The sequence below is a fragment of the Lepidochelys olivacea genome (genome assembly GCF_965140295.1).
Source record: "Lepidochelys olivacea isolate rLepOli2 genome assembly, chromosome: 11".
In the NCBI taxonomy this organism is placed as follows: domain Eukaryota; kingdom Metazoa; phylum Chordata; order Testudines; family Cheloniidae; genus Lepidochelys; species Lepidochelys olivacea.
Window position 1 is genome coordinate 20,791,059 of NC_140421.1, and position 12,459 is coordinate 20,803,517.

Below are 12,459 nucleotides of genomic sequence, written 5' to 3' on the forward strand. Positions count from 1 at the left end.
ATCACAGCGTCTCAAAAGTGGCACTCAGCACAACTGTTCCACATGATGTACAACCTGATTAATCATCTGTGAGATTTATATCTGGTTGCAGAGTCAAGTGTTGCTCTCAGTGAAGCCTTTTCAATATACTTTGCAGAGAAAGACGATTCATATTTACACTGAGCTAATAATCTTCACTGCAGAGGAACTGTGAGGGGGGAGGATACGCACAGAACCTCGTCAGTGGCGTCTCAGCTAGTGGCGCTTACTGAAATGCTGGAGGAACTCTGGGGTGCAGCTTTCAATATAGATCCATGTTCACCCTGTCGGGCAAAAGCCAGCAGGGGGATTTTGTATCATTACAGTTTTTAATTGTTTAAAGTAATTATTAGCCCCCAAAGTTGAAGAAATCCATATCTTAAATTTCCGAGTTTGAGGAAACTGAGAGCTCCATAGCAATGTAGCTACATCTGGATCCTAAAGCTCTCCTTGACCACAGTCAATTGGAGTTGAGGCCTCTCTGAGATACAGACACCACAGTGGTCATGTTGGTCAGTGATTTCTTTCTGGTGATGGAGTAAAATCAGATGGCCCCGGTGATTCTTCCAGATTTGTCAGCTGCCCTTCACTACCAATGACCATGAAGTGTTGTTAGTTAGTAGGTGGAGGTGTCATGGAGTGGAGTCCTTCTTTCTGAGAAATCCCAGGGGATAACTGCTCACTGAAGCCTCCCGAGCATATATGAGGTTCTTGTCATTCCCTCTGGTACCACAGGTGGATGAGGCTATTTGGTTTATGGAGAAATATGGGCTGTAGTTCTTCTGTCTATGGATGACTCCTGGCTTTGTATTTTCATCGCTGGGGGTGGCCGACTGACTTACCCAATGCTGAATTCAGACTGAAGCTTAGCCGGTCAATCCAAGAAATTAAATTTATGACCAGTGGAATAAAGGTAAAACAAACATGTTGATGGTTGCCAGTAAAAGTGATCTGGATTGTGACTTGGGGAGTGGAAATTGTCTTTCATAAAGCTGAAATTGTTTGGAAACATGTACTGATATTAACCTACAAAAATGTGCTCTTGTATGTCTGCTGGCTACTAATTATCTTACAGTGCATTGTGAAAATGCTACTCTGTCTTTTAAGGCTGTGGGCGAAAATCTGTGCTTGCTTACAGTGGTGCAAGAATGGAGTGGATCCACTGAAATTCTTCTACAAATAAGAGCAGAATTTGACCTTGTGTGTCTAAGCAGAAAGGTATAGAGGCTCTCCAAGGATGAAGCAGGCCGTTTAGAAAGCTTGCAGGTTTGAGTTTGAAAGGCTTGATCAAAGCACTTTTGTGTAGGAGAGGCTATACAGAGCCCAATGCATCCTTGATATTATTTAATTAGTTTCAACAGAGTCACACCACAGATGGATTTGGCCTAGCATGAGTGTGGGCTGATTGGTGATAGGGAGCAGGCTAGAGTAACTCTAGTGTAATAACAAAGGATCGAGTGGTAACCTGTGACTGGACCCAGGCCTCGGTAGCACCATTAGTAATCTGCCTGTCCGTGCCTGCAGCCAACACTGTGGGCAGTCCTATAGGTGAGCTGCCTCAGGAAGCTCATAACACTTGGGCATGTACATAATTTTGTATAGACTCCTGAATATTAGTGAAGAAAACTGTATTCAAAATGCAAAAATCCAGACATACTTTACTGGGTTATTTCCATGGGAAAATCTTTTTTTTTTTTTTTATACTTAACATCTGTAAGGAATATGACTTATGGTTCCACTGCCTCGTCTTTGCTGCACCACTGAATACTCGAGAGCAACACTCTAAGACCCAAACATCTGCTCTCCCACTATAGTCTTTTTTTTTCCTAAAAAAAGCAAAATTCCATACTCAGTCATTATTCAGATTTGCTGTGAGACCTAGACGTTTCAGCCAGTTGTTTTTCTGGACAAAAAGCTGATTAAATTGTCAGGTGCCGTGAAAACACTGGAGGAAATAGTAAAAACAGAGTGAATGTCAAACAAACAGGTTTGGTGCTGCCTTCAAAAGGCCTGACAAAATAAACAGAAATGTGCCTAGACTCTGCATTGTGGCTAACCGTGTAAAGCAGCAGAAACTGATACAAATATTGAGTCTTGATAGTCTTTCCCAGTGAAGAACCTGCCTTTGGTGGTGGTGATGGGGGGAGGGATGAACTGGACTAGGTATGAGTCATTAACTAGTAAATAATTTAAAACATTAAAAAATGTGAACTAATATATGTGTTTGGGTCAGAGACAATTATACAACTGATGAGATGTAACTGGGCCAGAAAGATTGCAAGACATAATTATACACTGCCAATGGAAAAGGAGAGAAGGAGTGACACTTTACTTATATCCCCAAATGTTTACTGCCTTTCCATTGTGATGTTAGCAACATGCATGAATCCAAGGGACACATTTAAAATAACCAATGTTCTTCCCCTCGGGCCACACTGTTCAGTCTCTTTGCACATGGAAACTTTGCTGGCTTGCGGGTTTGCACAGTGCTGCAGCATTTGGGTTACAAATATAGTAAGGGGTTATTTTAAAAGTATTCATGTTGGCATTTTGAAAATGTGAAGATTTTCCTACCTTTTAAAATAGCATCCATTCAAGTAAATTAAGGCCTAATTCTCTCTCCTCTATTCAGGGCTTGTCCACATGGTGGGATAATTCACCCTCCGAGGGTATGATTTCTAAAGCACACTCATGTGTTTATATTGTAATTGCATGTAGACCCTGCCTGTGCGCATACAATAAAGCTGTTTCAAACAGTATTCTGTTAAAGTGCACTAAAGAACCTCTAGTGTGTACCAGAAGTGTCTGCATCGATCAATTAACATGCAACATATTAGTGCTCTTTAGAAATCACACTTCTGTAGGGTGCATTACTCTACCATATACGCAAGCCCTTAAATTGAGTCAAGTAGTCCCACTGAAAACAATTGTTCTACACATGGAATAAGGGACTACTCAATGAGAGTAAGGGAGGCAGAATTAAATCCTAAGTGTTTTATTATCACGTTATTCAAGTCACATAAATATCATGGAGGATATAAGAGAGACAAGGCAGGTGAGGTAATATCTTTGATTGGACCAACTTCTGTAGGTGAGAGAGATGAATTTACACAGACCTGAAGAAGAGCTCTGTGTGGCTCAGAAGCTTTTCTCTCTCCCCAACAGAAGTTGGTCCAATCAAAGATATTACCTTACCCTCCTGTGTCTCTAATATCCTGGGATTGACACGGTTACAACTGCACTGCATATATGGAAAATATATGCAGTTTATAAGGATGGCTGTCATAGTGTTTTAATGAAAGAAGCACTTACGAGTCTGACACAGCATTCCTATCCATCCTTCAGAGTATGCACAGATACTGGGGCCTACACATTCTCCACCATTCAGACACTTCTGCCGACAAACAGCTGAAAAAACCAACATGAAAAGTGGGCAAATGAGAAGATCCATGAGTGTACTCATGTGCATGAGCTGTTTTAGAGGGTAACATGCTGGCAATTGCTTCACATAGTTATTTTCAAAATGGTGGAATCTCAAAGAATTTAATGAATCTTCTTCACAAGATACCATAATTAGCATTTTGAATTTCTGTGATATTACCTCCCCTCCCCAGAAAGAGTTCTCTCAAAATGAGTGGCTGCTGGTAACATCAAGAACTAGGTCAAGTACACTGGCACCAACAAATTAAGGTACTCTTTTCTGTATGATATATGATACACCCATATCAGATGTTCCAAATAAATAGGGTGTGATGTTCATTTACATCACAACACAGTTTAAGTGATTGTCAAGGTTCCTCCCCCACTCTGAACTCTAGGGTACAGATGTGGGGACCTGCATGAAAAACCTCCTAAGCTTATCTTTACCAGCTTAGGTCAAAACTTCCCCAAGGTACAAAATATTCCCCCCGTTGTCCTTGGACTGGCCGCTACCACCACCAAACTAATACTGGTTACTGGGGAAGAGCTGTTTGGATGCGTCCTTCCCCCAAAAATACTTCCCAAAACCTTGCACCCCCACTTCCTGGACAAGGTTTGGTAAAAAGCCTCACCAATTTGCCTAGGTGACTACAGACCCAGACCCTTGGATCTTAAGAACAATGAACAATCCTCCCAACACTTGCACCCCCCCTTTCCTGGGAAATGTTGGATAAAAAGCCTCACCAATTTGCATAGGTGACCACAGACCCAAACCCTTGGATCTGAGAACAATGAAAAAGCATTCAGTGTTTTACAAGAAGACTTTTAATAAAAAAATAGAAGTAAATAGAAATAAAGAAATCCCCCCCTGTAAAATCAGGATGGTAGATATCTTACAGGGTAATTAGATTCAAAAACATAGAGAACCCCTCTAGGCAAAACCTTAAGTTACAAAAAAGATACATAGACAGAAATAGTTATTCTATTCAGCACAATTCTTTTCTCAGCCATTTAAAGAAATCATAATCTAACACATACCTAGCTAGATTACTTACTAAAAGTTCTAAGACTCCATTCCTGTTCTGTCCCTGGCCAGAGCAGCATACAGACAGACCCAGACCCTTTGTTTCTCTCCCTCCTCCCAGCTTTTGAAAGTATCTTGTCTCCTCATTGGTCATTTTGGTCAGGTGCCAGCGAGGTTACCTTTAGCTTCTTAACCCTTTACAGGTGAGAGGAGCTTTCCCCTGGCCAGGAGGGATTTCAAAGGGGTTTACCCTTCCCTTTATATTTATGACAGTGATGTTTGTCACTGGGATTATTTTATATGTATGTGTATACATAGTATATATAATACATTATGATTCTGTGTGTATATGTACTGTATATGTAAATATACACTGAGGAAAAATGATCAATATTATACTTTAGGAACAGCACTGAAATTAACATTGTGCTGATTCCCAAGCCTTATTCATCACCAGTACTCCTAGGGTGAAAAAGGCAATACATTAATCCATCTCCCACACAGAGTCATCTTGTTCTTAAATTTATTCAGCTTATCCGCCAACATCATGGTAATGAATAACTATGTAAGAAAAAATATTCCCTGAAACATTTTAAGATAAGGTGATTTTTTTAATTGCATTTTTATGTAAACTGCAGTGAGATGTGGTAGGCTTAGTGTAAGAATACATCAGTCTCAGAATTATGCACTGCAATGCATCTGATGACCTTGAAAGTATATCAGTTTGGAAGGCTTTACTACAGGCTTTAAATAGTCCTGTATTTTGAAATATATGACATTTCTCTGTAAAATATAACAAAATATGTGTAGTTGGTATGACCTAAAATCAATACTTCAAGTTTAATACCATAAAAATGAGTTTCCATAAAAATATGCATAACAGACAGCTGCATGAGATAGAACCCCTTGGTTCCCCCACCTTTCTTTTTTGTAAACATCAAATGTTTATATCATTTTGTACATAAAACTGTACATACAACTGTTTTTCTTTGTAAAATGCCGAAGTAGCAAAACAAGGTCTATTCACTATATTCTTTTCTAATATTAAAAATGATTACAAGTCATTCTGACTGGCCTATGTACTACACAATATTGTGTTTGCTGGGAGGCAGAGATACTTACGTTTATTACACCGCTTGCCCCTCCAACCAGATGGGCAGTCACAGACATCTGGGCTTATACATTTCCCTCCATTCATGCACATGGGATCACAGATACCTGCAGTTACATATTAAATGAGGAGCATGGTTGATGGTACGTATTCAGGCAGACTTTACTTCAGGATGTATTTACATCATTTTGTAAGGTTAAGTTGTTGTAATTAAAAACAAAAAGGTAATTTGGATGTGAAAGTTTTAAACTCTGGGGCTTGCTATCTTCGATAAATCCTTGTGAAATTTGCTGAGCTCTGTTGTGCAAAAAACCTTTCAGTGAGCCTTCAGTAAGAACTGCCTCAGCGGAGAAATGAGAGAGGCATTAATTACAATGATTCTTGAAAAAGCAAACAAGAAATCTTCTGTGGCAGCTGCAGACAGACCAGTACCACTTATTACTGTTGATTGCCAAATTCTTGTGAAAGCTTTCACCTCTTGATTGAAAAACATGTTCTCAGACATTCATCAGTTCAGAAAGGACTTGAAGAGAATAGATTAACTTCAGACAATTTCAGGAAAACTTTTTAGTATTTTATCAATCAAGGCTAAAGACAAGATGTTTCCCATCTGTTTTGAAATATGGCAAAATTGTTGCACGACAAGTTCAAATATTTAGTTTTTCACTAAATTTATGCATGTGATAAAGACACATCTTTATCTTGCTGCCAATCAGGATAAACTGTATAATTCTGACACTTTTTTAAAAACTGTGGAGTTTTCCAACTACTAGAATCATTTCAGCTGAATTCTATAACCTCTAAGTCACATGGCATTTCAACCTGCTGCTACTACACAGAATTTTGCAAATGCTGTGTTTGATTTAGATATTAATGCTGTGATCATATGCTGACCATTGTATAACAACACACTTTGAGACCTTGTGCAAATGATACATTCCATTTTGTGGTACAGCAAGTGCTTTGGCATGTCCTGTACAATGGTCTTGCCATCGAATGGGTTACAAATAAACCACTCAAATGGCTACAAAGAACAGGAATCTTTACTGTCTCTGGTCGAGGATAAAGTCATGCAAAAACTCTCCAAGCAAGAATATTGCAACTGTTTACAAGAAATTAGTGTCCAAAACGCCAGTAATTCATCGTGCAATAGAAGGATAACATCCTCTCAGGCCTGCCTCTGGTATTTTCTGATCGTTTGGGAAGCTAATGCTACCTATGTCTCTGGGACCCTAAACCGGGCACACTGCTTCAATAACTCTTCCTACCTGATCACTCGGTCCATTTCTTACACTTGTTTGCAGATGCAGCCATACTAGCAGTCTTCTCTTTGTGCTTCTGCACTGATCTCAGTTGTCTCCTAGTCTTTGATATTACTCTGTGCTAAGGGTCTTTCAGCACAGGGATCTGCTCTCAGATAAGCTGATTTTTACTCTGCTGGTGAGGTAAGATTCAAAGTGGTAGGGACTTCCAGGGACCAAGCCCTTAAACTGTCCCTCTTCTTTTTCCTTTTCCCTCCACCCTCTCTGTCTTGTACTACAGTCATTGTCCCTGGTCATTTCGAGAGGGAGGGGTATGCCACGGGGTAAGGCTAACAATGAGTCAGCACTCCTGGTAAAGTAACAGGTGTTGTAACTGCTAGTCATAACCAGAATGAGTTCAGGATGCAATGACAACAAAAACTTAATTCCTTTGGTGTATGTGTGTTTTGTTTGTTTCATGTCTCTCCTGTAGCAGACTTGTAACCTAAGTTCTTGTACTGTATTATAATTTAATTATAAAATATTTTAGAGGTTTAGAATTTAGTAGAGAGGACCTCAAAATCTGACTCTGGGTTTCACCCCCCACCCTAATTTGGTGGCGTTTAGCTTGCTACAAAGAGAGGGTCACACAGCAAAATCTGTATTTTTGATTCCAGGACACTAAACTTTTCCCCCAAAGTTTACAGCAATGAGATCGAGGGTTTGGTTTGGGGCCATCTATAAAAGTTAGATCATCTGTACTCATGTGACCCTAAGAGCATCCCTATGCCAGAAGGCAAGGGGCTCGCTGGTGTCCAGCAGTGAGTTTCAGCAGTGACTAGTCCAGTGTACCTATCTCTCTGGTGTCAGAATCTGAATCTAAAAGGTGTCATGCAAGGTACCCAATGCAAACCGGTAGTATGTTGGTCATTAATATTATTGTGTGGTGCATTTACGGGGGATGTATGGAAAAGTACAAATATGTACAGAAAACTGTTCTTAAAATGTGTGTCAGGCAGGGCATAAATTGCCCCTCCCTAGACAAAGGACTGTGGTCCTGCCTGCTCTCCTATGTAAATCAAACCAGAGTGGCCAAAGACAATGGGTATTGGAGATTGCAGGAAGATCATCTGCATTGTAAAAATCACCAGTAGGAGAGGAATGAGCATGGAATTTACATCGGGCAGCCTGGCATCTACACCCAGCAAGGGAAAGGTACTTTATCTGGGGACATGGCTCAGAGGAAAACATTTCAAAGGTTTACTGGACTATGAAGAAGGGGCCAGGTAAGCCTGTGAATTATGCTTCACCTAAGGAGTCTAAGAAACCAAGTGTTTTGAGCTCGGTGTCTTGGGTCCTGGCTAAAGGTCTTACCAGTAAGGCTGGAAGAAAGACTATGGTGAGAAAAACTGCTTTGAACAAAAGACTCTAGTTTGTTAAGACGAGTTTTATTCTTAGAAGGATATTTTTACTTCTGTTTGTTTGTAACCATTTCTATCCTTATTTCTTATTCTTGGTATCACTTAAACCTATGTCCTTTTGTTAATAAACTTGTTTTACTTTTACCATAAACTAACTCAGGGCTTTGACTGAAGTGGAGGGTTTGTCAACCCCAGTTATGTTCATAAGTTGCTGCGTATTGTCTCTTTAAAGGAGCAGAGAACTTGATAAGGTATTGTGGGTTTTACAGTAAGAGGGGCTGAGTGAAGCAAAGAAGGATGTCACTGATGAACTGGTGTTCACTGATTGTTACTTGCTAGGCATGGTTTGGACTGGCAGAGTCTTGAAGAGTTTGCTGGCAAGGCAGACAAGATGGAGTGTTACTGAGGCTGAGAGGATCACAGTGGATCACATATTCTGGGAACCCCAGCAGACAGTCACACCTTGCAATTTCTAGATATCACAGGCCCTTGAAAACATCCCCCCCCCCACTTTACCCCCCTGCAAAAGCCACGAAAGAGGGTGGTAACAAAAGCGTTGTAGAAAGCATTTAAGCAGGGCTTTGTCAAAAGCGAATGCTCCATGATTCAATTTACTAACTACTTTTTCTTCTCACCATATACCAAGAATCACACTTTAGCAGGTAGTTTCTAGGGTAGGTTACTTGTCTTAGATGCTATGTGTCCATGTTTTATTCCAATATATACCTCCTTTGGGTTTCTTAAAAATTAATTGATAACTATTTCCTTACTTTGCAATGAGAATACAACAATAAGCTCTCAGGTTGGGTTTTTTTCCTCCTGCCAGACCTTCCACTCCATACGTAGACAACAGCTGGAATCCAAGGGAGTTCAGGTGTAAATTAGGTCAGTGGGAGTTCAATTTGAGTAAAGGCTGAAGGTTCAGGGCCAAACATATTCTGAAGGGCTAGAGCCCTTCTAACTTTATGTTCATGTGTGCTTGTGCTCTCTCTCTCTCTCTCTCTCTCTCTCTCTCTCTCTCTCTCTCTCTCATTGATAGCAATCTCACAAGGAATCTGTATGTAAATGAAGATAACTTTCTTTCCTTTTCCCCCTTCCACTGACACTTCTGCCTCACTTTCCCTTCCCTTAACTTTCTTAACTAGAATTCCATTTTCATGCCCATTAGGCAGAATTCTACATTTATTAATTTTAACTAGTTTTGATCTTTCTTAGTCCCACCCCACGGCCTCTGTGGAAGAGCGCCAATTTCAAAATATGATGCACTGGAGAGGTTCATCATGGATCTATAACCTATCCTGAAGGACAATCCCTCACTCTCACAGATCTTGGGAGACAATCCCTCACTCTCACAGATCTTGGGAGACTACAGATAGTCCCCCAACCTGAAGCAAATACTCGCCAGTAACCACACACCACACAACAAAAACACTAACCCAGAAACCTATCCTTGCAACAAAGCCCTTTGCCAACTCTGTCCACATATCTATTCGGGGGACACCATCATAGGACCTAATCACATCAGCCACACTATCAGAGGCTCGTTCACCTGCACATCTACCAATGTGATATATGCCATCATGTGCCAGCAATGCCCCTCTGCCATGTACCTTAGCCAAACCAGACAGTCTCTATGTAAAAGAATAAATGGACACAAATCAGACATCAAGAATTATAACATTCAAAAACAAGTTGGAGAACACTTCAATCTCCCTGGTCACTCGATTACAGACCTAAAAGTTGCAATATTACAACAAAAAACTTCAAAAACAGACTCCAGTGAGAGACTGCTGAATAGGCTTGAATAAAGACTGGGAGTGATTACACAAAGTAAAACTATTTCCCCGTGCTAATTCCCCCCCCCCCACACACACATTGTTACTCTCACCTTCTTGTCAACTGTTGGAAACGGGCCATCCTGATTATCACTACAAAAGGTTTTTTTCTCCTGCTGATAATAGCTCACCTTAATTGATCACTCTCATTATAGTGGGTTTGGCAACACCCATTTCTTCATGTTCTCTGTGTGTGTGTATATATCTTCCTACTGTATTTTCCACTGCATGCATCTCATGAAGTGGGTTTTAGACCACGAAAGCTCATGCTCAAATAAATGTGTTAGTCTCTAAGGTGCCACAAGTACTCTTCGTTCTTTTTGCTGATTCAGACTAACATGGCTACTGCTCTAAATCCTATAACGAATCTGATATGAGACAGCTTGCTGGCAACGCAGGGCACTGTTATCAGAACTAAAAACCCACTGCCATGTTCTTTACTTTATGGAAAGTTAGGTTTACTAAGGTTAAGATAAACTAGGATGACCAGATTGCAACTGTGAAAAATCAGGACAGGGGGTGGGGTGTAACAGGTGCCTATATAAGAAAAAGCCCCAAATATTGGGACTGTCCCTATAAAATCGGGACATCTGGTCACCTAAGATAAACCCTTTTTTGGAGCTGATGATTCAGGTTTGGAAAAAGGGATGATCTCATGCAACATCTCAGGTGAAGAGTGATTTTAGTGGAGCAAGAAACATAAATGTAGGAATTAAAATAATAGACATCGACAATGCTCACACCGTCACACTGATGTATACAATTCTTTCTCCTGTGTAGTCATAGGTCGCCAGAACAAGCAAGATGATACATAGGAACTCTGTTCCCTGTAACAGCTATTCCTCTCCTGCAGCATTAGTGCCCGCTGACCGTATATACTTACCAACAACAACTTCCACTATACCTTTTTAAATCTCAACCTCAAAAGCAGCTCCCTTAAAATGTAACACTACCAAGCAAAGCCAAAGGAGCCCTGAGGCAATGTTAAGCACAGGGCATGCTTTCCTACAGCTGCAGATGATATAAGTAACCCAGAATATCTCTCTGTTCAAACAGTCACATTATTAGTCAGTGATAACTAATAATTCCTGATCAATTTGAAGCTAGTAATAAAAACCAATTGTTGCCCTTAGAATCTGAAGGAGCAAACAGAAAACTCTTCATGCTGAACCTAACACAGCAGGCTGAGAACTTCTGATTCATTCACCCCATTATACCTTGTATCCCCTTCATTGTTTATATCCCCTTCTGATGGATTACAGTATTGCTCAAACAGCCCAGACTTTAAAGCTACCCTAGGAAACTAGAGTTTAGTTATGACAGAGACAATATTAAATCAGTTGCCTGAAATCTTGACAGTGACAAACCCTTTAAATGTAGGATGTTTTCGGAGCACACTGCAGCAACTGAAGGACTGTGCACTAGCTTTTCCTGAAAATGATCATGCAGAGCCTATTTAGCTCTAGTACAATAATCACTGTCATCACCCATCCCGAATCAAGCTGGTGATAAGGAGACAGAGGCCTGCACAGCTGCGCTGACTGGGAGATATGCTTTTCAAGACAGCTTTGGGTTTCTTTGCCCTGCAGAGGCTGAGAAAATTGGCCTGAATGATACATTCTAGATGGAAGGCAGAAAGTAATCCCAAGCAATAACATCTATTCTGGCAGGCCAAGTAAATGTGTCAGGATATAGCTTACAGGTGATGCTTACAGAAGAATGAATGTAAGTGGGAAGGGGGAGGACAACACTCATTCTGAGATGCACACTTAAAATAATTCCTTTAAATCAAAGTCATAAATCTGCTTTTTTTAAAAAAAAACAACCCGCCCCCCCATGATTTATGAATCTGCAAACAGTGACAGTTCCTTAAAACTATCAATTTGGTTTTCAGGTGGCTTTTTAGGAAATCCTAGTACAGTTTTATCTTTCTTGTTATTTTTCTATTGTTTTGGAGAGCAGGGGGTTTGACTGGTCAAAGTGTAGCCTCTTGCACATGCACATGATTTTAATGTTTCTCCATTTCTGCTTAGTTTTTATCTTGATTTGCGACAGCATTCACAAAAACAAGGAGTGAGAACAGGAGAGGCATGACAGTAAGACTACGTCGTGTGGGACAGCTTCAAAAATAACTCTGATGTCACAGACTAGTCTTGTCAAGAAATGCAGATGGAAGCAAAGAACTCAAGTGTGTGGGGGGGTCGGGGGGAAATGAAACCAACATATTTGAATGTGGTGGGGATCAGTGTTAAAACTGGAACTTTGAGTTCTTTGGGTACGAGTATCACATGTATTGTCTGTTACTAGAAAAACTGGAGAGAGTGTCTATTCTGGTAACAAGAATATCTTAGTGATGCTGCTTGAATTTCACAGAAATAGCACTGTCCTT

The 12,459-nt window shown here is 40.4% G+C and overlaps 1 protein-coding gene across 1 annotated transcript in view; it reads right to left on the reverse strand.

Annotated features, from left to right (window-relative positions):
- Window positions 1–12,459, reverse strand: part of LOC311528189 (von Willebrand factor D and EGF domain-containing protein-like) — a 284,287-nt gene that overhangs the window by 11,623 nt on the left and 260,205 nt on the right. Inside the window, 2 exon segments of the mRNA XM_084642898.1 lie at window positions 3,331–3,426; window positions 5,585–5,680. Coding sequence (XP_084499024.1) covers window positions 3,331–3,426; window positions 5,585–5,680 — 192 coding nt within the window.